Source organism: Colius striatus, chromosome W, assembly GCF_028858725.1.
Source record: "Colius striatus isolate bColStr4 chromosome W, bColStr4.1.hap1, whole genome shotgun sequence".
Classification (NCBI taxonomy): Eukaryota; Metazoa; Chordata; class Aves; order Coliiformes; family Coliidae; genus Colius; species Colius striatus.
The window spans coordinates 41,362,560-41,390,382 of NC_084789.1; the positions used below are offsets into that span (position 1 = coordinate 41,362,560).

The window sequence follows — 27,823 nt, forward strand, 5'->3', positions numbered from 1 at the left end:
CAGGAGGTTCCCATCCCCAGTTGGCCACATTCCTGTGCCCCTGAGGCAGGGGAAGCTGCTGGAGCAGGGGCTGGAGCAGCTCTGCAGGACCCTTCCAGCCCTCTCCTCTCTGTGACTCCGCTCCCTGTGTATCTGCCATCAACCCACCGAGCTCCCTCCATCCCTTGGCTTCAAGAGCTGAGCAAAAAAAGCCCCTGGGGCAGCAGCCTTGAGCCCTTTTTGTCCCTTCAGGCTGGGCACAGGCACCCTGGGAGCAGAATGAGAGCATGGCTGGCCTGCCACACATCCCGGGCCCCGAGAACCTGCGTCCCTTCAGCCCGGCCTCGCTGGCGGCCATCGAGCGGTGCAGGGCTGAGGCTGAGGCTCTCAGGATAAAGAGGCAGCACGTGGAGCTGCCTGAGGAAGAGGAGCTCAAACCCAGCAGTGACCTGGAAGCTGGCAAGAACCTGCCCCTCATCTACGGCGACCCGCCGCCGGAGCTCGTCGGGACGCCCTTGGAGGACTTGGACCCTTTCTATAAGGATAAGATGGTGAGAGGTTGGAGTTGAGCCCATGGGTAGGCTCAGTCTAAAACTCAAGGGAAAGACCAAAGCATTGGCTTCCTCTTCTTCCCACCAAGCCCCAGGGTCTCACCTGAGCCCATGGTGGTGACCCACAGCCTGGGGCTGCTGCGGTTGCTTCCCCTCTGTCTGTCCTTTGGCCGTGTCCCACGGCTCTGGGGGTGCCAAGCACGCAGAGGTGTCGCCTCTAACGGCAGCACTTGGTCCCAGGGGGTGCTCCAGGGGTTAATCCATCTGTGTTTTCTCCACAGACCTTCATAGTCCTCAACAAAGGGAAATCCATCTTCCGCTTCTCGGCCACCCCGGCCCTCTACCTGCTGGGGCCCTTCCACCCCATCCGCAGGGGAGCCATCAGAGTGCTCATCCATTCATATCCTTGTCCCTCTGTGATGCTGCTGCACTGCCAGGTCCAAAGCCTGATGCCTCAGAGTGCCAACAGCCCTGGCAGAGGGCTCAGAGGAGTGTTTCGTGGTGGTGCAGTGAGCAAATGTCCTGGGTCTGCTGCCTCCGTGGCCAGAACTGGTCAGGCATCATGCTTCGGCCCTTGCCCAAGGAGAGGGTGCTGGAAGGCTCTGGGAACCTTGCCTGGCACCAAGAGGGCAAGTCTTGGTTGGAGGAGAGTGCTGGAAGGCTCTGGGAACCTTGCCTGGCACCAAGAGGGCAAGTCTTGGTTGGAGGAGAGTGCTGGAAGGCTCTGGGAGCCCTGCCTGGCACCAAGAGGGCAAGTCTTGGTTGGAGGAGAGTGCTGGAAGGCTCTGGGAGCCCTGCCTGGCACCAAGAGGGCAAGTCTTGGTTGGAGGAGAGTGCTGGAAGGCTTTGGGAACCCTGCCTGGCACCAAGAGGGCAAGTCTTGGTTGAAGAGAGTGCTGGAAGGCTCTGGGAGCCCTGCCTGGCACCAAGAGGGCAAGTCTTGGTTGGAGGAGAGAAGGAACCTAAATAGTGGAGCTTCTCAGGAAGAGGTTTGAGGTCTCTGAGGTGTGGGGAGACTTGGAAAGGAAGGAAAAGGTTTACAGGTCAGGAGATCCCATCCAGTCTGAGGAGTGGATGAGTTGGGGAGCTCCAAGGGAGAGGGAAGCAGGGATGGAAAGGCAGGGAAGGCACGAGGATGGGTGGGAATTGATCCCAGCACAGCTCTGGTGACAGCAGGGTTGGGGGAAAGCTGTATCTTGGGGTGATGGAGAAGAAGGAGCCCGGGGGACAAGAAGGGAAACAGAGGCAGCAGCATGGGGATGGGGAAGGGAGGAGAAAGGGGGACTAAGGGGAAAGTGTGAGCACAGGACTAAGCTGGGAGAGAGCTGCAGGAGCATCTCTGAGTTGGGAGCCAGGACGAGAGGAGCCAGGGTGCTTGGTTCCATAACCATGGGGAAAGGGGGAGTCTGGGCAACAGCCACAGCATTTCTCCTTAACCAGCTTTTAAATTATTCAGCATGTTCATCATGGTCACAATTTTAACCAACTGTGTGTTTATGACACTGAGCAACCCCCCGGCGTGGTCCAAGAACGTGGAGTAAGTCCCTGTCCCCCTGGACCTCCCTCAGCCACGGGGTCATCCCAGCTTGGGCATCCTCAGCTGAGGGAGGGGATTAGGGACCCAGGCAGCCTTCAGGAGAGGAGAGGCCTGGTGGGGGTCCCTGTGGCAGGAGATCACAGCAGGGCAGGTTGAGGTGGGTCAGCAGGGATAGTCTGGAGATGCTGAGAGGATCTGTCAATGCAAGCAGCCCCAGGTGGGAAGGGGGAAATCTGCTGTGCTCCAGCTCAAGTGGGGTCTCCCCAGGGTGGGGGTGGGACACCAGCAGGGACCTGGGGTGTTGCAGATCAGGCACCAGAGGGGTTGGCACCTCAAGCTGTCCCAGCTTGCCTTGTGAGATGAGGTGGAAGCCTCCCCCAGTGCTGAAGCAGCCTGAGAAAGCAGCAGCTCAGGACCACACGTCCCCCACAACCCTCCCCCTGAGCTGGCCCTTGGACCCAGGGCGAGCTGTTGCTGTTTCAGATACACCTTCACTGGCATTTACACCTTTGAGTCCCTCATCAAGATCCTGTCCAGAGGCTTCTGCATCGATGACTTCACATTCCTGAGGGACCCCTGGAACTGGCTGGACTTCATGGTCATCTCCATGGCGTGAGTGTGCTGGGCTGAGGGCAGCACAGGGGCTCTGGCCTCTGCCCCCTGGCCAGCAAGGAGGAGAAATGTGCCTGGCAGAGCCCTTGAAGACCTTTTTGTCTCCTGTCCTGCAGCTACATTACTGAGTTTGTGGACCTGGGGAACATCTCAGCTCTCAGGACCTTCCGTGTGCTCCGTGCCCTGAAAACCATCACTGTGATACCAGGTGGGATTCTCTCCTCCTTATCTTCCCTGTCCTTGAGCTCAGGTTTGCCCCCAGTCCCCAGCAACTTGTTCCTTCCTAGGAGAAACCAGGGTGGGTGAGGTATTGGATCCCCATGCATCAATTTCCACGTGGTTCAGCTTTTGGGTCTGGTCCTGCTGGTTTTACACCTCGGCATTAGCTGCTCTCACTGGTCCCAGCTGTGGTACCACCTAGTGTTAGCTCACAGAAATGAGCCACCTCGCAGAGGTGTGAGGTGGGACTAAGAGCAATTCCCTTGGTGAACAAGCTCTGGTGTTCCCTGCTGTTTCCAGATCTTTAGAGTTCATGTTTGGGTGAGGGGGGGTTTATTTTGCCTCCATCAAACAGGCTCAAACGTGCATCTAGCAAGATGTAAGCTGCTGCTTTCTGTCCTGACAGAAGCTCAATGCTCAGAGCTGCTGGTGGGAGCAGCATCAGGGTGTCCCAGCACCCCCCACCATCCCTGCAGAGCTTGGAATGACATCCCCTGTGTCAAAAGCCCACTGAGGCTCTGTGGGGGAGCCTCCTCTGGGGAGGAAAAGGCGATGCTGAGGGGCAGAGATCAGTTAATCCTGATGCCTCACGGAGGTGTCACTTTGCCACCTTCATTCAAACACACTGGGGCTTCTCCAGCTTGAAGGGATGAGGCTGGAGGGTCAGCCTGGACTCCAGACCACCCTCAGGGCTGCAGCACCTGGGGGTGTTGGGCCACCAGAGACTGAGAGTGATGCTCAGCATCTTCCAGCTGGGCTGGCAAAGAGCTTTGCCTTGTGCCACAGCAAAGTGATTGAAGCTGGGGAAGGGGCTGGAGAATGAGTCTTGTGAGAAGTGGCTGAGGGAATGGGGGTGTTGAGCATGAAGAAGAGGCTGAGGGGAGACAGCAGCACTCCCTGACAGGAGGATGGAGTTGAGGCTGGAGCTGAGGCAGAGCTGTTTCCCTGAGAGGGGTGTCAGCCCCTGTGCCAGGCTGCCCAGGGAGCTGGGGCAGTGCCCAGCCCTGGAGGCATCCCAAACACACACAGCTGAGGTGCTGAGGGCTGTGGTGGGCTGGGCAGGGTGAGGGCAGCACTTGGACTCCATGAGCTTAAAGGTCTTTTCCACTAGTGATTTGGGGCAAAGAAGGTCACATTTTGGCATTGAGGGGGAAACAAAGCCAGAAGGGCTTGATGGCTGCCAGGCTGGGGTGGGCTTTGGCTTGCACCCAGCTTACAGCTGGCACAGGGAGGCTTCACTGGCACTGGTCTAAGGGTGACAGTTTGGGGAGGGAGGGTTTGTACAGGGCCTGAGGGGGCAGCTGGAACACACCGTGGGGCACAGAGCTGGGAGCCTGAGCTCGTGCAGCCAAACCGCTGACATCCCAGAGCCAGGAGCACCATGCCACCATCCCACTGTCAGCCAAGGGAGCAGCTCAGCACTGCCACCTCTGTCCTAGGGCTGAAAACCATCGTGGGGGCTCTGATCCAGTCGGTGAAGAAGCTGTCAGACGTCATGATCCTCACGGTGTTCTGCCTGAGCGTCTTCGCCCTCATCGGCCTCCAGCTCTTCATGGGGAACCTGCGGCAGAAGTGCGTGCGCTGGCCTCCCCTCAATGACACCCTCCTGGGGGACCTGGAGCTGGGCAACGACACCTTGGCCAACACAACCTTCTATGGCAACCTCAGCAGCAGCTTCTTCTTGAGCAGCAACTTCAGCAGCAACTTCAGCAGCAGCAACAGCACCTTTGACTTCGAGGCTTACATCAATGACGAAGGTAACGGCTCCTGCGTGCCCCTCTCTGCTGCCACATGGCCCTGGCTTGCTCCTCAGCCTCTTCCCCTGTGTCAGACCTTCCTGCCAGGGTGCCCTGCTGGGAGCTGTGGTGGCTGGGTGAGAGCAGAGCAGTGCACACTCCCAGGTTGGATGGATGGGATTGAATCCTGGGCGAGTGAAACTCCTCCAGAAGGGTTTCACTGTGGGGAAAGCTTGGCCCAACCAGCATCATCAGCTCCCCTGCTTGCTGCTGAGGGCACAGCAGCTGGGCACTGTTGGACCATCTGGCACAACCATCCAGGAGCAGATGGGACTTTGGGTGGGAAACCAGAGGGGAGGATGCAGGAGTGACACATCTCACCCCTTCCACTACTGCATCAGAGCTGGGTCCTTCCCCAAGTGCTGCTGTGAGAGGTGGGACCAAGCAACAGGTCCTCAAACAGATCTCCCAAGTTTGCTGCTTTCCTACTGCTTCTTTGGCCCCAAAACCTGTGGTGAGCTTTGGTTTGGGGTTTCTAAGCTGTGTGGAAGTGTCAGTCTCAGCTGGCAGAGCTCCACAGGGACAGGGAAAAACCTCTTTGGTGCTGAGGTGAGGGAGCCCTGGCCCAGGCTGCCCAGGGAGGGTGTGGAGGCTCCTCAGGAGGTTCTCAGCCCCCCTTGGACATGTTCCTGTGCCCCCTGAGCCAGGGGAAGCTGCTTGAGCAGGGGCTGGGGCTGGAAGAGCTTTCGAGGTCCCTTCCATTCTGTGGTTCTGTGATGTTTCACATCTCATTAGGGCCCTCAGCAGAAGGTCAGCTTACATCTCAGCTGAGCTACTTTGCCCAACTGTACAAGCATCCCTGGCATTAGTCACAGGAAAGCTTCTTGGTAGAGGTGCAAATTCAATCCACAGGATCTGATGAGTGCAGTGCAAATAGCACCAGTAGCCTGTGGCCATGCTCCTGGGGTTTACAGCTCTTGGGGCCAAGCCAAAAGCACATGGGCTGGAGTTTCACAAGCCAGACATCTCCCTGGTGAGCCCAGGCAGGTTAAATCAAAGCCTGGTGGCACGAAGCCAGGCAGAGCTGGGGATGCTTTGAGGAAGCTCCAGAAAGCCCTGGGTGGCTCCTGGGAGGGCTGTGCTGGGTGATACCCACTATGAGGTCCAGTTGTCTCCTGCCACGTCCTGGGGGTCTGCAGGTGCTCACCCACGTGGCCCTGGGGTGGGTGACCTGTGGTGGCACTGCTTGGCAGCTCCTGTGGCTCTGGGTCTGCTCTCAGGCTGGAAGGAGGAGCTTTAAAGGCCTCTGGTCTGTGAATAAGGTGTGTTTTCTCACCAGTGGAAGGCAACAGGAGCAGAAGTGAGCAGTTTGCCCAGGTGTTTTGGGCCCCCTGTGCTCGGTGCCCCCCTGGCAATGCTGTTGGGTACCTTTTGCCATCAAACAGACCAGCCCTGCCCATGTGTTAACTCATCTTCCCAGGAGGCCTGGCCCTGGCCAACCTGGCTGCTTCCAGAACAATCCCTTGAGCTTGGGAGCCATTTAGTTGGGTTGGTGAAACAAAGCCATGAGCTCTCTGAGCTAGTGCCAAGGAGTTCAATGCAAACAGCAAAGTCAGCAGAGGACAAACCCCAGTGCCCAGTGCTGGGATTCAGACAATTCCCCTGAGCAGCTGCCAAGGACTTGCAAATCAAGGGGTTTCCTTTCTTTATGTCTTTCCTCAACTGCAAAGCCAACTTCTACTTCCTGGAGGGAGCACTGGATGCCCTGCTCTGCGGGAACAGCAGCGATGCTGGGTGAGTGCAGGCTGGGGCAGGAGCAGGGCTGGGATCATGGCTCTGCAGGGGAAGGGTTGGGGAATCCCAGCTCTTGGAGGGGGTATCAGTATGGGCATCCCAACTATTCCTCCTGTGCTGGGCTCTGGGGAGGCTGCAGCTCCAGGGCTGTGGTCAGTGTTGGGCTCTTCACTCGCTGCCAGAGGGACACTGAGGGGCTGGAGTGTGGCAAGGGGCTGGGGAAGGGGCTGGAGCACAGGGGTGCTGGGGAGGGGTTGAGGGAATGGGGGTGTTGAGTCTGGAGAAGAGGAGGCTGAGGGCAGATAGGAGCACTCTCTGACACTCCCTGGCAGGAGGCTGCAGGGAGCTGGGGGTCAGGCTCTGCTCCCCAGTCATGAAGAACAAGAGGAAAGGGGCTGCAGCTGCCCCAGGGGAGGTTGAGGCTGGAGCTGAGGCAGAGCTGGTTCCCTGAGAGGGGTGTCAGCCCCTGTGCCAGGCTGCCCAGGGAGCTGGGGCAGTGCCCAGCCCTGGAGGGATCCCAAAGGCACAGAGCTGAGGTGCTGAGGGCTGTGGGTCAGTGCTGGGCTGGGCAGGGTGAGCTCAGGGCTGGGACTGCAGCAGCTTCAAGGGCTTTTCCACCTCAAATGATCCAGTGATTCTCTGATGGCACCAGCTTGCAGAGGGCACTGATCTGAGCCCTCTGACTGCCCCAGCCAGGGCAGGGGGAGCTGTGTCTGCTGAAGCATCTCAGTGGAGCTCAGCTGTGGGTGCAGGCTGGGCAGTGCCAGTTGCTCACCCTGCTCTGCCCCTGTGGCTCCTTTGGTAGGAAGTGCCCTGAAGGGTATGAGTGCATGAAGGCAGGCAGGAACCCCAACTACGGCTACACCAGCTACGACACCTTCAGCTGGGCTTTCCTGGCCCTCTTCCGCCTCATGACACAGGACTACTGGGAGAACCTGTTCCAGCTGGTAGGCACCCAACCCTTTCCCTTCCTCTTTTGATGCTGCCCATGGTTTGAGGTGTAAAAACCAGCCCCTGGGCTGGAAAGTTGGGGGAGGTTGCCCTGTGGTTTCTGCCCCTCTCCGTGGTCAGCAGAGATGGGGCATGGTCCCCTCCACTCCCCACTGTGGTTTCCAGGTGTGCTGCCAGATCTGTGGGGGGAATCAGGGCTTTGTAAGGGTATCTCTGGCTTGAGCTCAGAGAGGGGGTAAGGGGGGAAAAGCAAAGTCAGTTGAGCCCTGTGTTGATTCCTCAGGGGGAGGCTGCAGGCACTGGGAGGTCTCAGCTGGGCCTGAGCTCTCTGTCTAAAGGCACACGAGCCCTCAGAGCCAGGAAAGGGCTGCTCCTGGCCCAAGGGTGACACCTGAGAAGTTGGAGGCTGAGAGCCAAAACGAGCCTCAGGTGGAACATTGGCCCCATCCCCACACACATTTGCAGCCCTCGGGCTCCCAGATAATCCACCCAACCCCTGTGCTGCAGGGACATCAACCAGGCAATGACCAACCTTTGGGGGAGATGAGAGCAAGGTGCTGTAGCTGTGCCACAGAAGGGGAGGGTGTCCTGGTGCCAGAGCTCTCAGCAGGAGCATCCCCAGCCCTGGGGCTCTGAGGCAGAGCTGCCAGCCTGTGCCTCCTCTCTCTGCAGACGCTGCGTGCGGCGGGGAAAACCTACATGATCTTCTTCGTGGTGGTCATATTCCTTGGTTCCTTCTACCTCATCAACCTCATCCTGGCAGTGGTGGCCATGGCTTATGCAGAGCAGAACGATGCCACCATGCTGGAGGAGCAGCAGAAGGAGGAGGAGTTCCAGCAGCTCATGGAGCAGCTCAAGAAGCACCAAGAGGAGCAAGAGAGAATGGTTGGTGGGGAAGGGGGAGGCCATGGTGGAGGGACCTGGGGAGCAGGGGGAGCAAAGGGGAGGCAGCAGTGAGCATGGTGGTGCTTGTGTAAAAGCCCAGAACAAGCCCCATTTGGTGCATGGACCTTGGTCAGAGCCCCCAAGGTTTTGCTGCTTGAGGGGAAAAGCAGGTTTGAGAGACTGAAGGCAGAAGTGAGGAGGTTTGCATAGCTTTGTCTTCATGGGTTATTCACCCTGAAGAAATCTTCCCTGTTGAGCTGAGGGAGCACTGCAACTGCCCAGATGGGCTCCTTGTCTGGAGCCATCCCAACCCCAGCTGGATGAGCTGTGTGCCCTGCTCTAGGTGGTGCTGCTCTGGCAGGGGGGTTGCACTGGATGAGCTTTGCAGGTCCCTTCCAACCCTTGAGATTCTGATTCTGTTCCCCTTGTGCTGCTGAGGGGAGAGTTTGGGATGGGGAGGGGGTGAGGGGAGAGGAGGGGCTTCGACTTCTATTGGGCTACCACAGACTGCTGCTCATCAGCACCTGAGTTTGCTGCCCGGCAGCTGCAGCAGCAGCAGCTTTGGGCCAAGTCCCGCCCAGGCAGGCGCTGGGGCTGGGCTCTGCCCCGTGCTCAGCCTGGCACAGCAGGCACAGGGGGGGCTGATGCGGCCGTGGGCCGGTGCAGTTGCAGGAGCGACACTCCAGCAGCGGTTCCCTGCCCAGCAGCACGGCCGCCAAGGAGCAGGACTCGGACCCCGGCGCCGAGCAGGACAAGGCAAAGGACTGCAACGGGCAGGTGGTGCCCAGGGTGGTGCTGCAGCGCTCTGCCACGGTGATGGACGTACGTGCCGGGCTCCGAGCCGCCCCTGGAGGGCGCCCTGCGGAGGGACGGGAGGGACGGGCTCGCTGGGGCTCGGGGCCCGTGAGCCTTTGTGCAGCCCGTCTGTGCGTCCCCGTGCTGCACCCCGAGGTCTCTGCAGACCATGCCCTTGGTTCTGCCTGCTCACTCACTTCATCCATCCCTCCATCTATCTGTCCATCCATCTATCTGTCCATCCATCTATCTGTCCATCCATCTATCTGTCTGCCTATCCATCCATCTACCTGTCTGTCTGTCTATCTATCCATCTACCTGTCCATCTATCTATCTGTCTGTCTATCTACCCACCCATCCATCCATCTGTCTATCCATCTGTCTACCCATCCAACCATCTACCCATCCCTCCATCCATGATCTAGTCTGCCTTTGGCACAGGCTGCCCAGGGAGCTGGGGAGTGCCCCTGGAGGGATCCCAAAGCCCTGGAGCTGAGGTGCTGAGGCCGTGGGGTGGTGCTGGGCTTGGTGATGTTAGGTTAGTGGTTGGACTCCAGGAGCTTCAAGCTCTTCTCCAAGCAAACCCAACTCTCTGGTGTGTGTGATTTCACCTGCCAGTGCATTACCCCACCTGCAGCACTCTGCCTTCACCCCCTGTGACCTCTCCTTCTAGTTCAACCCCACCAACGAGCCAGAGAAAACTGACCACAACCACCTCACTGTGGGCAACCAAGATGGGCCAGGCCTGGAGAAGAGGGCAGGGAGTGCCATCAGTGTCATCTCCAACGCCATGGAAGGTACAGCCCTGTCCAGCCTGCCTGTGTGTTGCCACCTGGGTCAGCCCAGCTGTGGTGCCTTGCAGGGCTCAGGGTGCTCAGCTCTCCCAGGTCTCAAGGGCTGACTCTGGGGTGGCCAGAGGGGGCCAGTGCACTGCAGTGATGCCCAAGCAATGCTTTTCAGCTCAGCCAGGGTGATGCCTGGAGGCAATAATTCAACCTCTCATGCAAATGAACGGGGTTGCAGTTGATTGCAGCAATCTGCTGAGTCAGCTGAGAGCTGCTGAGTGGCTTCCCAAGAGCTGCTGCCTCAACCTCAGCTAAAACAGCAATGTCAGCATGGCAGGGACACCTCAAATCCTGCCCAGAGGCTGAGAGCAGGATCAGAGCCACAGTTCCTGGCTGGATCTGCCTTTCTGTCCTGATCTGAAGGAGAAGGTGTGCAACCTCACTGTCCCTGGGCAAGAGAAGCCTCCTCCTTTTAGCTCTCAGATGGCCTAGGGCTGGGTCAGGACCTCAGGAGAGGTCTCCTCTGGGTGGGTTAGCACTTGCTTCAGCCAGGGGAAGGACAGGACAAGCCTCCACTGATGACACTTTGCTTCCTCTGCCCTTAGAGCTGGAGGAAGCTCACCAGAAGTGCCCGCCGTGGTGGTACAAATTCGCCCACACGTTCCTGGTGTGGAACTGCTGTCCTCTGTGGGTGAAGCTGAAGGAGTTTGTCAAGCTGCTGGTGATGGACCCTTTTGTGGACCTGGGCATCACCATCTGCATTGTGCTCAACACACTCTTCATGGCCATGGAGCATTATCCCATGACAGAGGAGTTTGAGAACGTGCTGAACGTGGGGAACCTGGTAGGCAGCTCTGAGAACCTCGTGTAGAGCCTCAGCAGCCACCTCTCTGGGGTGGGCAGATCCCCTCTGCTGCCCCTGTGCCACCTGAAGGGCATGGCATGCCTGGGAAGCTGTCCCAGCTGCTGAGGAAGTGCTGCAGGGCTCTGATGGCAGCATCCCCGTGGTGGCTGGGCTCCAGGATGGCTCAGATGAAGGGAGCTGATTTGGGGGTGGGATCCATCATCCTTTGCTCATCTTCTGCTGCAGCTACTGTCTCATCTCATGAGCATCTGCAAGCCCCTGGCTTTGCAGGGCCTGTCCTGAGCCATCTTCTCCATTGCAAGCAGGGGCTGCTGCTCCAGCCCTGGCTGCCACCACTGTGTCCTCGTGATGCTGGGTGGGTGTGTGGTGGAGCAGGGGCCAGTTCAGATGCTGGGAGCACAGGAGTCCCCACAGAGCAGGAGGCAACAGTGGTAGGACTTTCCCCAGTGAAATCCCTGCAAATCTGGGCAGTCCTGGTTTCAGGGGTGTACTGAACAACCAGCTGTGGCTGCTTCTGCTTGGACCTCAGCCTTTCATGTGGGTGCAATCTGCTGGTGGGACAAGGCCAAAGAGGCTCCTCTGGGAAAAGCAGCTCAGGCACGGGAGGACTCACTGTCTCCTCTCCTGACACCTTGCCCTGCTCCAGCACCTGCTGGGGCTGTTCTGGGTGCAGGCACTGGAGTGACACATGCTGGTGCCCGGGCTGTGGGTGGGCTGAGGCTCAGCACACGGCTGCTGTGGCTCTGGTTTCATTCAGGAAATACAAGAGGATTAATTGGCTGCTGCTTGGGGCACAGTCACAAGCCAAGACAGGCCCAGGTTTTCCTCAGGGCTGGTGGCAGTTTCTGGCTGAACATAGACCCCAGCGCTGGTGAGGATGGTGAAGGGTCAGGAAGGGATGGGAGCAGGAGAAGCAGCTCCCACTGAGCATTGGTCTCTCCCCACATCTCCTGCCAGTGCTCAAGATGAACGTTGCAGTGAGGCTGTCAGAGACTGCAGGCAGCCAGGCTGTAAGTGGCAAGAGCAGGGATCAGCTGGCAGGAGCAGACAAGGGGCATGTCAGGGAGCATCCCTTGGGATGCTGGTGCTGGAGTCTCCTGTGCATCCCAGCAAGACCCTAATCCAGGGGGAATTTGTCACCATCCCCTCTCTGCACAAGCCCTGTCATGCAGCTGCAGCGAGGATGGTGTTGTCACATTGCTGGTGCTGCTCTGGAGTAAGGTGGCAATGCACAGTGCCTCTGCAGCCCAGGGAAAGAGCCATGTGCAAAAGCCATGCCAGCTCCCACAGGGCTCAGGGAGGGGCAAGGACATCCCAGTAGCAGCCCAGTTCCCAGAGCTGGAAGTCTCTGTGATTCAGCAGCTACTCAAAGGGAGTCTCTTTGCCAATTACACTTATTAATCTCCCCCTGCCAACGTGCCCCTGTGAGACTCTCCAGAAGCAATCAGTCACCAGCACTCCCAGCCTGGCTTCACAAACCACACTGGGCAGCAGCTGAGGACCCTACTTCCCAACTGGGACTGGACCTAGTGGCAGAAACCACCAAACAGTGCTGCCCAGCCCCCAGCAAGCCCCAGCACTGGTTTCCCAGCCCCCAGCAAGCCCCAGCACTGGTTTCCCAGCACAGTGACAGTGTGCTGCTTCCCACAGGTCTTCACGGGGATCTTCACAGCAGAGATGGTTCTGAAGCTCATTGCTCTGGACCCTTATGAGTATTTCCAGCAAGGCTGGAACATCTTTGACAGCATCATCGTCACCCTGAGCCTGGTGGAGCTGGGTCTGGCTGACGTGCAGGGGCTCTCCGTGCTGCGCTCCTTCCGCCTGGTGCGTTCCCCGGGGCTGGGGTGTGCTGGGGGGAGGTTGGATGCTGTTGCCACTGGGGTGGAGGCTCCTGCAGCCTCCTTTGTGGCAGTCACAGCATCACAGAATAGCAGGGGTTGGAAGGGAGCTTTAGACATCACCTTGTCCCAGTGCCCTGAGCATCTTGCTGGCCCTGCACTGGCCTCTCTACAGCACTTCCCTGTCCCTCTGCAGCTGGGGAGCCCACAACTGGCCCCAGGACTCCAGGTGAGGCCTCAGCACATGTGGCAGAGCAGAGCAAAGGGGAGCAGAAGCTCCCTGGCCCTGCTGCTGGGCCCACACTCTGCTGGATGCCCCCAGGCTGCCATTGGCTTCTTGCCCACGAGGCCACGTTGCTGCTCATGGGCAGTTGATTCTCCCCCAGCAGTGCCAGGTCTGTCTCCTGGAGCTGCTCTCCAGCAGCTCACCCCCAGCCTGTGCTGCTGCAGGGGCTTGTTCCTTCCCAGCTGCAGGACTCTGCCCTTGCCCTTGGTGACCCTCGGCAGGTTCCTCTGTGCCCAGCTCTGCAGCTGGTTGAGATCTGGCTGCCTGGCAGCACAGCCTCTGGGCAATCAGCCAGTGCTCCCAGTTTGGTGCCAGCAGGGCACTTGCTGAGGGTCCCTCTGTGCCCTCACCCAGGTGCTTGATGAAGATGTCCCTTCAGTTGTCCCTTGTTAAAGCTATCACTCACAGCCAAGCTGAACATTTAGGACCACGGCAGCCTGTGCTCTTGGGTGTTGAACCCTCGGGTGGAACTGCCACGTGAAGGCCAGCTCCCAGCCTCTCACCCTGCCCTACACCCCGTGGCACTGAAAGCCCCCCCTGGCTGCAACCAGCACCTTATGTCCTTGCTCCTCACAGATGAGGGTTTTCAAGCTGGCCAAATCCTGGCCCACCCTCAACATGCTCATCAAGATCATCGGCAACTCGGTGGGCGCCCTGGGGAACCTCACGCTGGTCCTGGCCATCATCGTCTTCATCTTCGCCGTGGTGGGGATGCAGCTCTTTGGCAAGAGCTACATGGAGTGTGTGTGCAAGATCTCCCTGGACTGCACCCTGCCCCGCTGGCACATGAATGACTTCTTCCACTCCTTCCTCATCGTCTTCCGCATCCTCTGCGGGGAGTGGATCGAGACCATGTGGGACTGCATGGAGGTGGCCGGCCAGACCATGTGCCTCATCGTCTTCATGATGGTCATGGTCATTGGGAACCTGGTGGTGAGTCTCAGAGCCCCAGGGAAAGGGAGGGTGAGGATGTCATGGCATGGGGAGATCTCTGCCTGTCTGCTCAGTGCTCAGCTCAGTTGATAATTAACCATGAGCAGCACCCTGCCCTCGTGGGCAAAGCCAGGGGCAGCCTGGGGGCATCCAGCAGAGTGTGGATCCAGCAGCAGGGCCAGGGAGCTTCTGCTCCCCTTTGCTCTGCTCTGCCATATCTGCTGAGGCCTCATCTGGAGTCCTGGGGCCAGTTGTGGGCTCCCCAGCTGCAGAGGGCCAGGGAAGTGCTGCAGAGAGGCCAGCACAGGGCCAGCAAGATGCTCAGGGGACTGGGGCATGTTCCTGCTGAGGAAAGGCTGTGGGCCCTGGGGCTGCTCAGGCTGGACAAGAGGAGACTGAGGGGGGAGCTCATTCCTAGTGACCAAGATCTCACTGGTGGGTGTCAGGAGGTTGGGGCAGCACTTTGTTCTGTTGTAACCAAGGGCTGATGGGATGAAGCTGGAACACAAACAGCTCCATTGAAACACAAGGCCAAACTGTTTCAGTGCTGAGCTGAGGGAGCCCTGGCCCAGGCTGCCCAGGGAGGGTGTGGAGGCTCCTTCCTTGGAGCTATTGAGACAGTGCTGAACCCAGGCCCTGTGCTCCTGGGTGCTGGTAGGAACAACCTCCCCCTGAGCAAGCTTTTGCAGATGCCCATCATCCCCAATCCTCCCCGTGCTCTGGGTGCTCTCCCAGGGGTGCACAAGCTCCCTGCAGCTCCTTTCCCTGGGTGCTGGTGCAGCCCTGCTCCCCAGCAGCCTCACTCCCTGCCCAGTGCCCTCCCCTCTACCCTGAGCCTCTGGCTGCAGGTCTGTGAGTTCCAGGCGAGCCTGGAATCCTTTCTAAACTTGGTAACCCTCTCCCTGGCTGTTGGAGGCTTGTTTTGCAGGCTGTGTGGGCCCTGCTCTCCCTGCTTAAGGAGCAGGGCGGGGGAAGGGGGAGGAGGGAAGCACGGCAGCTTGCCCAATCGCTCCTATTACTTGCCGGGGTTGTGTAAGCCCTTTGGAATTTGCTTTGAAAAACTATCTGCCAAGGGAGCTGCTGCTGCTGCCTCCCCACTGCTGATCCCTGCTCCAGCCCCGGGCTGCCACAGCTCTCCAGAGGGGGAGAAAGCAGCCCCAAGAGAAAGCCAGACCACCCCGTGGCTTGGGTCAGGGGTAGGGCAGCTTGGAATGTCCCACTTGGAGGGCAGAAAGTTGGGATTCGGGTGCTTCCCTGGCTCGTGGTCAGGTATTTGGGGCTTTGAACTGGACCTCAAAGCAGCACCAAGAGCCACAGAGCTCACCCTGGGGTCTGTGCTGGGCCTGCGTTGGTGGGGAGCAGTGTGATGTCCCCCCAGGCTGCTCATCACCAGCACTCAGCAACAGTTTGTTATCCCACCTTTCAAAGGGGAAGGCATGCATTGGAATTGAGATGCTGAACCAGGCTGAAAGTGCCCCTTAAGCAGCAGGAGCACCTCCAGGACAAGTCTGCAGGGAGTGCAGCTTAGAGAATCACAGCTGAGCCTCCCTGGAGACCCTCCCCAAAAGAGCCACTGCAAACCTTTCCTCTTCTGGAGCCAGGTTGGGGAGTAGGACAGCTTGTCCAGCCCTCCAGGAGCCTCTCCTGGAGCCAGTGTGAAGGCAGCAGGGCTTTCAGCTGATGGGCTCAGAGCTGCAGCCTGACCCTGCTCCCAGGCTCCTCCGCAGCTCCCGCCGTGCTCTGTGCCGCTGCTGCTTTAAAGCCAAGCACACAAACACGAGCCTGCAGCAGCACCATCCCTGCCCTCTCCCTGCTGTGCCAGGCTCTGCTGGCCGTGCCTGTGCCAGTGCTGGGCTCCTGGAGCCCTGCCCAGCCCGTGTGCCCGGCAGCCCAGCTGCAGGGAGGTGTGTGTTTCTCCCCCACTTCCCCTCCAGAGGCACGAGCCTGACGCTTTGTCACCCTTTACCCTCGGTGACACTTGGAGCATTTCCTTTGGGGTTATTAAGGGAAAAGGGAGGAAGTCAGTCGGGTGACAAGGGAAGGGATTCCTGTCAAAGGGAAAAAAAACCAGCCAGAGCCAACAGCAATTATGGGCTGCAACTGGTGCTTCACGTAAGCAAGCGAGGGGCTGGAGGGGGGTTATTTAGAGAGGCGGTTTAAGTGGTGTGGCATGAGCCATGTGAAGACAGCAGTGACCTTGGATAGCAGCTAATTCCCATCTCAGCTCGCTGCTGGCACCCACAGCCACAAAGCCAGCTCGCTGCTGGCACCCACTGCCACAAAGCCAGCTCGCTGCTGGCACCCACAGCCACAAAGCCAGCTCGCTGCTGGCACCCACTGCCACAAAGCCCAGCAGCTGTGTGCCCGGCCACGGGCCGCTGTGGCCGCGAGGGCACGGCTGGGAGAGCCCGGCCCGCTGCCCTGGGCTCCTGGCAGCCAGCACGGCCACCCCTGCCAGGCCAGGCTGCCCTGGGCACGTTCTGGGTATGGGGGAGTAGGAGAGAGCTCAGGGAGACAGGAGGCAGCTCGTGCTCAGAGCTGTGTGTTTGCATAGTTCAGCTCAGGGGGACAGGGAAGTGCTGGAGAGAGGCCAGGGCAGGGCTATCAAGATGCTGAGGGGCTGGAACATGGGTGTGAGGGGGAGAGGCTGAGGGAACTGGGGCTGTTCAGCCTGGGGGAGAGAGGCCTGAGCTCAGGGGCATCTCACCAGCACTCATAAGTACCTAAAGGATGGGTGTCAGGAGGATGGGGCAACAGTTTCTTCTGTAGTGTCCAGTGCCAGGACAAGGGGTGACAGGAACCAGCTGGAACACAAAAAGTTCCATTGGAACATGAGAAGTTCCACGGTTTGGGATCCCTCCAGGGCTGGGCACTGCCCCAGCTCCCTGGGCAGCCTGGCACAGGGGCTGACACCCCTCTCAGGGAAACAGTTCTGCCTCAGCTCCAGCCTCAACCTCCCCTGGGGCAGCCTGAGGCTGTTTCCTCTTGTCCTGTCACTTGGGAGCAGAGGCTGACCCCCAGCTCCCTGCAGCCTCCTGTCAGTGAGTGTCAGAGGGCTCCTGTCTCCCCTCAGCCTCTTCTCCAGGCTCAACACCCCCATTCCCTCAGCCCCTCCCCAGCACCCCTGTGCTCCAGCCCCTTCCCTGGCTCTGGCCACGCTCAATCCTCCCCACAGCTGCTGCAGGGAGGATGCTGCTGGTGCCCAGCAGTGCTGCCACTTGCTTTCACCCTCTGCAGGTGCTGAACCTGTTCTTGGCTCTGCTGCTGAGCTCCTTCAGTGCTGACAGCCTGGCAGCATCTGACGACGATGGGGAGATGAACAACCTGCAGATTGCCATCGGCAGGATCAGCAGAGGCGTCGCCCTGCTGAAGGGCTCCGTCCTCACGCTGCTCCGCGGGCTCTGCAAGGCCAAGAAGGTGGCCCCAGAGGAAGAGCAAGAGCCCAGTAAAGGGGACAACGTGTTGAACCACGTGGACACTGGCCAAGAGGCCAAGCTGGAGTATTTGGATGGAGTGGCTGGCAAAGAGTATTTCCTGATGGATGAGCTGGATCACATGAACTTCATCACCAACCCCAACCTGACGGTGCAGGTGCCCATCGCCTCGGAGGAGTCTGACCTCTACGAGGAGACCAGCACCCAGTCTGACACTGAAGACACCAAGGTAACAAAGGCAGGTGGAAGGGTTTCACCCCCCAAAAAACTGGTATTGATCCCCTCCTGCTGTGCTACTCAAAGCATCGTGGATTCATGCAATGGGAGGGGTTGGAAGGGAGCTTTAGAGATCATCCAGCCCAGCCCCTGCTCAAGCAGCTTCCCCTGGCTCAGGGGGCACAGGAATGTGTCCAGAGGGGTTTGGGAACCTCCTGAGAAGGAGCCTCCACACCCTCCCTGGGCAGCCTGGGCCAGGGCTCCCTCAGCTCAGCACCAAAGGAGCTTCTCTTTATGTTTCAGTGGATCTGTGTTCCAGCTCTGGGTTTGGTTCTGTGTGGGTTGGGGGTTTTCCAACCTGGCATTTCCCAGTGCAAGCTGGAGGTGGGTGACCTGATTTGGGTCAGGCTACGGGGTTGTTGCTAATACCAGAGACACCCTGAGCACCCCAGGGTTGGTGGAAGGCTCAAAGCCCTCAGATTAGGGTTAAAGATGTCCCAGAGGAATTTGATGCCAACAAATGTGCTGATGGCACTAACATTGGATCCAGTGCTAATGCCTCAGAAAGCATTATCGAGGAGGGCACGAAACCAGAGGGAGGAGCTCAGCACAAGTGAACATGAAGCAGTGCACTTTGGATCCAAAGCTGAGGAGACAGCTGATGTTGGCATTGCTTTATCGACCGAGTCCTGAGCCGGTCCTGGACGCGGGTTGCTGCTGCCTCGGTGCGCTCCCACGGATCACCTGCAGATGGAGGCAGAGCCCAGCACACTACCTCCCACCTCCCTGCTGAGGATTGCCGGGGGGTTCTCTGCATGGGCTGCTCGGAAAAGCGCTGATGAAGGTCCCCTTCCCTCCAGAGCAGCTCCTTCCTGAGGCAAAGCTGTTTTCCAGGCTGATGGCAGCAGCGTGGCTGCTCTCCTCGAGCACTTTGGTGCTTGTGGTTGATTTCTCAGGGCAGAGCAGCGAGGAGGTTGTTGGTGTGTGGCTGGGCAGAGGTAGTGCTGTGGCTCACGGCTTTCCCCAGGGCTTCTTGCCTCCAGCTCCCATCCTGCTGGGCAGGGTGATGGCTGCTGAGATGCTCTGAGCTGTGGGGCACCACAGGAGAATGGTGAAGTGCTGTGAATTATGGGGGTGACAAGGCAAGCCTGGGTGTGCAGCTCCTGGATGCCAATGCTCTGTGCTGGCAGGGCTGGGGACAGACCTACCTTTGGCTGGAAACATCCATCCAGGCTGGAGGTGCCATACCAGGTGTGGGATGGAAATTGCCCTGAAAACCTCTTGGTTACAGGCATGGAGGGCTCAGGACCCCCCAGGGATGGAGTTTGAGGGACCATGCAGTGGGACTACCACAGTTATCTCTGTCTCCACCCAACAGAACCTGCCCTGGGCACCAGCACTCAGAGCTCCTGGTTTCCAGGAGCATGCCAAGTGCCTCTTGGGCACTTCTCCCCTGATCTACAGGGTGGCTGCACTGGTTCATCCCAACCTTGTGCCTCTGCAAGACTTCTCCTGGAGGCAGATGGCTTCTGGAGGCAGCCAGAGCCCCAGGAGCATTCCCTGTGCAGGGTCTGAATGCCCCTCTCCCTTTGCAGAACCCCCTCTCCAGCGACAACGCGTCGTCCGTGTGCAGCACCGTGGATTACAAACCGCCCCAGCCCGAGGAGGAGGAGGTGGCTGAGGAGGCTGAGGACAGCAATGAGCCTGAGGAGTGCTTCACTGAAGGTGAGGGACAGGCTAGGACAGGGCAGCCCGTGGAGAGGGGTCAGTGGGTACAGAGGGGCTGTCACCAACCAGTTTTTCAGTGTTAACAACCTCGTAGCTCAGCCCAGTTCCTCCAGGGGGGTCCCCTCACACACCCACCACCCAGCCCAGCAGGACCCTGCCCCAATTTCCACCCAGGAGAGGATCACAGAGTCATAGAATCACAGAATGGGAGGGGTTGGAAGGGACCTTTAGAGCTCATCCAGTGCAACCCCACTGCAGAAGCAGCCCCCACCTAGATCAGTCACACAGGAACGTGTCCAGGTGGGTCTTGAAGCCCTCCAGGGAAGGAGAGAGAGCTTAAAGATGACAACAGAACTCTGGTTGGTGGGAACACCTTGACCAGGAGGTAAAGCACAGCCCTTTGTCCCCTCCCCAGCCTGTGTGAAGAGGTTTCCCTGCCTCTACGTGGACGTGAGCAGCGAGAGAGGGAAGGTGTGGTGGAACCTCCGCAAGACCTGCTTCCGCATCGTGGAGCACGACTGGTTCGAGACCTTCATCGTCTTCATGATCCTCCTCAGCAGCGGGGCGCTGGTAGGTGCCACCTTTCACCCTCCCCTGTTCTGCTCTGCAGCAGTTCCCAGCTCTCTGGGAGGCCAGGAATGCTGGCAGAGCCCTTTGGGCATGGCCTGGTTGGCTTCTGTGTGCAAGGACACAGCTGTGGGTGGGTGTTTGATTTAAAATGCTGTTTGGCTCAGGTCTGCTCAGCACACAGCCCAGTGAGGGGGTCTGAACATCCTCCTCTTGCCCTCCTAGAGCCTTGCATCAGTACAGTCACTCCTAGACCAGCCTCCTCAGGTGTGGGCTCGAGGGGATGCACCCACCCCCAGCCTCTTGACGTCAGCCATGAACTACCTGCCCTGTCTGAGCTCTGTGTGGTGGTCCCTCACTTCTGTGTCTCCACAACAGGCTGTTGGGAGGTCTTTTATGAGTAATTCATGGTTATTATTTGGCCATTCAGCACTTGCAGCTGCTGCCTGGTTCACCTTCCCCAAACCTGGGCATTCATTGAAACCAACCTCACTAAAAAGCTGTGTCAGGCTGTTGAATCCCCCCTGAGCATCTGGGTTGGATGCACTCGGAGCTAATGCACAGAGCTGATGGGGGGAGCAACTTCAGTGCAAGCTTGGAAGTCAAGAGAGAGGGAGAGGAGGATGTCTGAGGTTGTAGCCAGTGCTGGAATCAAAAGCTGTGCTGCAGCACCTGGGCAGTGTGCCCACACTTGTGTTGGACATCCGTGGGCATGTGGCATTAACCAAAACTCCCAAGAGCATTTCCAAACCTACCAGTGTATCCAAAGGTGCAGGTGGGTACCCTGGCTCTTGGCTCCTGCTCACACTGGTGGGATTGTGATGCAGCTGGACTTCTTAGCCTAGAGAAGAAGAGATTGAGAGGAGACACAATCACTGTACAGCTCTCTGAAGGGGAGCTGTGAGCTGGGGGGTTGATCTCTACAGTAACAAACGACAGGTCACAAGGAAATGGGTTGAAGTTACACCAGGGGAGGTTCAGATTGGACATGAGGAAGAACTTTTGCACTGAAAGGGTTATTAAGCACTGGAACATGGTGCCCAGGGAGGTGCTGGAGTCCCCATGCCTGGAGCTACTCCAGAGATGAAGTGCTGAGGGATCTGGTTTGGTTTATGGGCTTAGTTTATGGTTTAGCTTCTGGGTTAGTTTAGTGAAGGGCTTGGCAGTGTGAGTGGTTGGACTTGGTGATCTGGAAAGGTCTTTTCCAACCATTATGGTTCTCTGGTTTGCTCTTCCTTTGGCACAAACACTGCTCCACATAACCAACAAGAACTTGCAGACGAGACTTAGACCCCCACCTTGACCAATGCCAGCTGGAGCTCGGCTCTCCACTTGTACAGCAGCCCCAGGGAAGCAGGGCCAGGACAGGAATGGATGTGGCTGCCCAGAGCTGGGCAGCATGGCCAATGGCACAATGACTGTCACGTAGCTCCACGCCTCTTGCAGGCCTTTGAGGACATCTACATCGAGCAGCGCAAGGTGATCCGCACCATCCTGGAGTACGCCGACAAGGTCTTCTCCTACATCTTTGTCATTGAGATGCTGCTCAAGTGGGTGGCCTATGGCTTCAAGGTGTACTTCACCAATGCCTGGTGCTGGCTGGACTTCCTCATCGTTGATGTGAGTGAGATGGGAGATGGGAAACCTTCCTTGGAGGGCTTCAAGCCCCACCTGGACACGTTCCTAATCTAGGTTGAGCTGCTTCTGCAGGGGGTTGGGCTGGATGAGCTCTAAAGCTCCCTTCCAACCCCTCCCATCCTATGATACTGTGCTAGCTGATGAGCAGCTCCAGGGCTGTAGTTAGCCAAGGGATTTGGGAGCTGGCTCTTAGAAGTCAACACATATTGTGTTTTAAAGGACAGTGATCTAGGTGGGACCTGCTTTAGCAGGGGGTTGGGCTGGATGATCTCCAAGAGCTCCCTTCCATTCTGTGATGGGGTGGCTGTGGAGCAAGGGCTTCAAGTCATGCTCCTCCCCAGGAAGGGCCACTTCTCTCCCTGGCTGCAGAAAGCCTTTCAAACCTTCTATTTTACACTCCTGGACACGTCCCTGTGCACCCTGATCTAGGTGGGAGCTGCTTCTGTGGGGCAGTTGGACTGGATGAGCTCTGAAGGTCCCTTCCAGCCCCCACCATGCTGGGATTCTGTGTTGTTCCACACCACCACAGTAGAGATGTGAAAGCACACAGAGTCTCCCAAGTCTCACCCTTGTGCCTCCAGGTGACTGGTCACCAGGGCCCCAGTCTCCATGTCCCAGTGCTAATGGTCACCAGCCTGAGGGAGTGCTGGGGAGAGAGGGAAAGGGCTGCTCCTTCAGGGGCATGGCTCAGCTGTGCTTCCATCTGTGATGCTCCTAATCCCTTGGGCTGCTCCTTCCAGGTTTCCCTTGTCAGCCTGACAGCAAACTGGCTGGGATACTCTGAGCTGGGAGCCATCAAGTCCCTGAGGACACTGAGGGCTCTGAGACCGCTGCGTGCCCTGTCCAGATTTGAAGGCATGAGGGTAGGTGTCTCCCTGCACGCTGCTGGGTCTGAGGCGGGCGTGCGACGTGGCTCAGCAGTCACCTACAGCAGGGAGCCATCCCAGCTGGTCCTCCACATCAACATTGATGCTGAGGTGCCACTTTGATGCTGCTGGGTGAGGGGCAAGGCTGGGGCTGGGTGGCACATCACGGCCTAAGCTGCTTCCCTAGCCGTGCCCTCCAAGGTGTTTTCTCCCCTTGCAGGTGGTGGTGAACGCCTTGGTGGGCGCCATCCCTTCCATCATGAACGTCCTGCTGGTCTGCCTCATCTTCTGGCTGATATTCAGCATTATGGGGGTGAACCTCTTTGCAGGGAAGTACTACCGCTGCGTCAACACCACCACGGGGGAGCTGTTCGACACCAGCGTGGTGAACAACAAGAGCGACTGCATGGCCCTGCTGCACACCAACGAGGTCCGCTGGGTCAACGTCAAGGTCAACTTCGACAACGTGGGCTTGGGCTACCTCTCCTTGCTGCAGGTGGTAGGTACTGAAAGCTGCAGGGCAGAGCTGATCAGCTGAGGCAAGGCCCACGCTGGGCTTCGTTGCTTCTGAGCTGCAAAATCGGTATTGAAGGCACAAACCCCCCTGCAGGGGCAAAGAGAGGGATGAGGAGGGGGAAGCAAAGGGTGGTGCTGAGTTTGGGCAGCTCCAAGCTTGGGGCTGGGATATCTCCTACATCTGGGGGGTGCAGCAGTGAGGGGCAGAAGGGGCTTTGTTTCCCCCACCCTCATTTGAACAGTGGAGCCTGCTGCAGCTGTAGGCTGAAAGAGCTTTGCACGGGGATGGTGACTGGAAAGAGAGTGTGTGTGTGTCTGCTGTGGGGCTGTGCTTCCACTCACCACCCCCAGCTGAGCCAGCCCAGCAGAGAGGGAACTGCTCACCACAGGTTTCACAAGAATCTAGGTGTGAGCTCTGTTATTGAGTGGGCTGAGGTTACTCCCATCAGATGCAGGGGAGCTGGTGGGCACAGAACCCACATCGAACAAGCAGCTTTCAATTCAGCTCCCTTCACACATTTGTTTCTCCATCAGGTTCAGGAAACAAGATCATCAGGCTTTTTGGTTTAACAAATCAGCAGTAAAAGATGCTGCATCCCCCCTCCTCCACACACTCACACACCTCCCACCCCAGCACTGGGATCCAGCAGAGAGCAGAGGTGCAGAAGTCAGGGCTATGGGGGTGGCAGAGGTCGTGAGCTGCCCCCAGCACAGCTCTGCCGTGGGGAAATGCACTTTGCTTTGAGGGGAAAAGGGTTGGTTGCTGCTTTTCCCCAGCCTGGCTTGCAGTGCAGCTTTGGGAAGGCCCTGGTAACCTCAGCCACAGAAGGGACAGGCTGTGTGTGCACAGTGTGCACGTGCAGACGTCAGGATTTCTGTATCAGGGCGTTTTTCATGTGGGTTCAACACTTGGTCCCTCTCCCGTCGTTCTCCTGGGGCTGTAACTCCAGGCTGAGCATGTCTGCTCACAGCTAAACCCCAAGCACTCACCCATCCTCCTCCCTTCCCTCCCTTGCCCCAGGCACCTCCCAGTGAATCTGTTCTTCTCTGCTGTTCCCCCAGGCGACCTTCAAAGGCTGGATGGACATCATGTACGCAGCCGTGGACTCCCGTGAGGTGAGGGCCCGAGCACAACCAGCAGCAAACGTCCCTCAGCCCGCTGTGCCAGCTCCCCCTGGCAGGCTGGGAGCAGTCCTGGGGCTGAGGAGACGCTCAGCACGGGCTGGGAACGGACCACTCAGCCTCAGCATCCTCTCTGCTTCTGCCCATGGGTGCTGGGGGAGGTGCCTGCATCCCACCTGTGGCTTTGGCTAGCACATGGGCCAAAGAGTGGAGAGATGGCCCAAACATCCCCCCTGCTGAGAGAGATTTCTGGAGAGGGTCACCTTCACATTGTCCATCTCTCCTGCTCAGATTGAAGACCAGCCAGTGTATGAGATCAACCTATACATGTACATCTACTTCGTCATCTTCATCATCTTCGGCGCCTTCTTCACCCTGAACCTCTTCATTGGTGTCATCATTGACAACTTCAACCAGCAGAAGAAGAAGATGAGTATTTCCTGGCTCCTGCAGCCTGTGTTGCCTCCTGGGGCACAAGTCCAGGATGGAGGCAACCAGGACAGTCGTGGGGCAAGGGGACCAGGGCCACTGTGCCTGGCGCTCACGTGAGCTTCAGGGTCCCTTTGCAACCCACATTGCTGGTATCCACTGCTGGCTTCCCCCTGCCAGAGGGAGCAGGGCTGCTTTTGTGTCCTGGCCATGGCATTTACAGAGGGCCCCAGGGTCCCTTTGCAACCCACACTGCTGGTATCCACTGCTGGCTTTCCCCAGAGAAGGAGCAGAGCTGGGTTTGTGTCCTGGCCATAGCATTTATGTGTGGTTAATGGGTGCAGAGCATGTTTCCTCCTCCCCGTGCCACAGCAGGCAGGGCTGGACCCCTGGGCCAGCACTCATTGCTTCTTTTTGCCCCTCATGCCCCTTTCTCAGCATTTTTCCATGCACCAAGGAGAGACTCAGCTTCTGCTTTCAAGCAGCCACACAGCACAGGGCTGACAGGAGGGAGGGGAACACGGAGCAGGATGCTTGTGCTGAGCGAGCTCTGAAGCCCAGGGAGGTGCTGCCTCAGTCCCTGCACGATCTGGCCAGCAAGGAGGGGGTGACCCTGGCAGGCTCTGGGGTGCCCCACTCGCTGCAGGGGGCTGGGATGCAGCATCTCAGTGCTGCAGGAGGAAACTGCAGCGCTGGGCTCAGCACCCATGGGCTGAGGGGAGGCAGCACAGAAAAGGGCAAGTGGGGAGGAAACGGGTTTGAGCGGGTCAGTGCAGCCAGCAGTGCCTGGCAGGAGCTTGGCTGGTGGTGCTTGGTGGGAAGGTGCATGGTCAGAGATGTTTGGGAGGAGGAGGTGAGTTCCCAAGACTAACTGTAGCTATTCCCTTTATACTTTGGAGGCAAAGACATCTTCATGACAGAAGAGCAGAAGAAATACTACAATGCCATGAAGAAGCTCGGCTCCAAGAAACCCCAGAAGCCCATCCCCAGGCCCTCGGTACGTTGGGTTGCTCACCCTGGAGTGGAGCAGGGAGGGACTACTTCAAACCTCCAGCTGTCCCAAATGAATGAGAAGGGTCTAGGAAAGACCATTCACTGGGGCAAGGAGCCAAATCTTGCCTCTCCATTGCTGCTTTTCAGACAGGGCCTTGCTGAGAGCTGGGGCTTCAGAAGAGGTTCCATGTGCTTCTCTCCCAGCTCCCTTCCACAGCTGCCAGCTCCTCTCTCAGAGTGAGTTGCTCAGAGCAAGCTCAGTTTCAGCACTCCTAGAAGGTTCACTGGTCCCTTCACAACACATCCTCAGTTGTGACTTGGGTTAGACTCTGACAGCCCAGCTCAAGCAAGGCCTTTTCCATCTGTTTATTTCTGCCCTGTTAGCTGTGGATAGAGCGAGACAACTGTCCCCGGTGCCCACACAGCTTCATCCTGCAGCGTGCTGGGTACCCCAACGTAGCTTTTGTGGCCATGAGACCTGTGTACTGGCCAGAACCCTGAGCTTTCCTATGCTCTTTTAAATCTGGTTCCTTCCTCTCTCTGTGATGTGTCCTGTTGTGTGTGTGTCTGTTCCCATGCTCCCACCTCCGCTTCTCCACCATCACCCGCCTGGCCCTAACGGCAGAACAAGTTCCAAGGGATGGTGTTTGACTTTGTCACCAAGCAAGTGTTTGACATAACCATCATGATCCTGATCTGCCTCAACATGGTGACCATGATGGTGGAAACAGATGACCAGAGCGAAGCCAAGACTTCTGTCCTCTACAAGATAAACCTGGTCTTCATCGTCATCTTCACGGGCGAGTGCGTGCTCAAGATGTTTGCCCTGCGCTACTACTACTTCACCATCGGCTGGAACATCTTTGACTTCGTGGTGGTCATCCTCTCCATCTTGGGTGAGTCCTGCTGGTCCCACCAGTTCCTCAGTGAAGAGTGGAAGTGGTTTAGGAGCTCCCCAGCCACCAAGCTGTCACTGGGCACCCCCTTACACCCACTTTTTGAGCAGGGCCGAGCCAACGAGACCCTGAGACGAGACAGAGGTGAGGCCACCCCGTGGCACCGAGCCCGGATGAGGGGAGGGGGATGTGTCTCAGCCCTCCTTGGTCTTGGTTTCCCTTTGTCTGCTGGAACACAGCAGCCAGCATGTAACCTTTGGGTCTGGTTTGCAATGCGCAGTCCCCGTGGCTGGAGGAGCAGAGCCGTGTGTCACTGGCGGGGCCTCTGGCAGCTGGAGCACGGCGGCTCCACGTCGCCTCCCCGTGTCGGCTGCGGAGCACGGCAAACTCACCTCTCCATCCCTTCACAGGTATTGTCCTCTCAGACATCATAGAGAAGTACTTTGTGTCACCCACCCTCTTCAGGGTCATCAGGCTGGCGAGGATCGGCCGCGTGCTCCGGCTCATCCGAGGGGCAAAAGGCATCCGGACGCTCCTCTTTGCTCTCATGATGTCCCTGCCTGCCCTCTTCAACATCGGCCTCCTGCTCTTCCTCGTCATGTTCATCTACTCCATCTTTGGGATGTCCAACTTTGCCTACGTCAAGAAGGAGGCTGGGATAGACGACATCTTCAACTTTGAAACCTTCGGCAACAGCATTATCTGCCTCTTCCAGATCACCACATCAGCGGGCTGGGACGGGCTCCTCAGCCCCATCCTCAACAGCGGGCCCCCGGACTGCGACCCCAACCTGGAGAACCCCGGCAGCTCGGTGAAAGGGGACTGTGGCAACCCCTCCATCGGCATCTTCTTCTTCTGCAGCTACATCATCATCTCCTTCCTCATCGTGGTCAACATGTACATCGCCATCATCCTGGAGAACTTCAACGTGGCCACGGAGGAGAGCAGCGAGCCCCTCTGCGAAGACGACTTTGAGATGTTCTACGAAACCTGGGAGAAGTTTGACCCAGATGCCACCCAGTTCATCGAGTACAGCACCTTGTCTGACTTTGTAGACACCTTGCAGGAGCCACTCAAAATTGCCAAGCCAAACAAGATCAAGCTAATCACCATGGACCTGCCGATGGTTGCCGGGGATAAGATCCACTGCCTCGACATCCTCTTTGCCCTGACTAAGGAGGTGCTGGGAGACTCTGGAGAGATGGACGCCTTGAAAGCCACCATGGAGGAGAAGTTCATGGCTGCAAACCCCTCGAAGGTTTCTTATGAACCCATCACCACCACTTTGAAAAGGAAACACGAGGAGGTGTGCGCTACCAAAATCCAGAGGGCTTTCCGGAGGTACCTGCTGCGGCGCTCGGTGAAGCAGGCATCCTACATGTACCGGCACAGCGAGGACGAGGACGCCCTGAGGGAGGGGGCTCCCGAGAAGGAGGGTCTGATTGCCACCAAAATGCACCAGATGTATGGGAACAGCGGGACAGATGTGGAGGCAGCCCCTGCCTTTGGTCTCGCGGCCGTCCCCAGCGCGGAGCAACCGGCCGCTCCCGGCGAAGCCGAAGCGAGGGGCGACGGCCGCGTCGTGAAGGAGTCGCTGGTGTAGCAGGCAGAGGCTCCCACCTCTGGCCCGGCCTGGAAAGACTTGAGTTGTG

The 27,823-nt window shown here is 58.2% G+C and overlaps 1 protein-coding gene across 1 annotated transcript; it reads left to right on the forward strand.

The window, feature by feature from the left end:
• The first annotated feature begins 266 nt into the window (after nt 1–266).
• LOC104555978 (sodium channel protein type 4 subunit alpha-like) lies at nt 267–27,774 on the forward strand. The gene is made up of 25 exons (XM_062016701.1): nt 267–530; nt 812–938; nt 1,971–2,067; nt 2,551–2,679; nt 2,796–2,887; nt 4,338–4,655; nt 6,365–6,428; nt 7,234–7,375; nt 8,052–8,264; nt 8,931–9,086; nt 9,733–9,856; nt 10,450–10,688; nt 12,360–12,533; nt 13,410–13,766; nt 17,004–17,429; nt 19,012–19,141; nt 19,560–19,714; nt 21,158–21,331; nt 22,090–22,212; nt 22,436–22,714; nt 23,794–23,847; nt 24,145–24,282; nt 25,175–25,279; nt 25,901–26,171; nt 26,582–27,774. The coding sequence occupies exons 1-25, from the start codon at nt 267–269 to the stop codon at nt 27,772–27,774; spliced, it is 5,544 nt and encodes a 1,847-aa protein (XP_061872685.1).
• The last annotated feature ends 49 nt before the right edge of the window (nt 27,775–27,823 follow it).

Coding starts and splice junctions, on each gene's coding strand:
- LOC104555978 (XM_062016701.1), top strand. CDS start 267: ATGGCTGGCCTGCCACACATCCCGGGCCCCGAGAACCTGCGTCCCTTC. Junction 2,068..2,550: donor GCGTGGTCCAAGAACGTGGA/GTAAGTCCCTGT, acceptor TTGCTGTTTCAG/ATACACCTTCACTGGCATTT. Junction 13,767..17,003: donor TGGTCATTGGGAACCTGGTG/GTGAGTCTCAGA, acceptor CACCCTCTGCAG/GTGCTGAACCTGTTCTTGGC.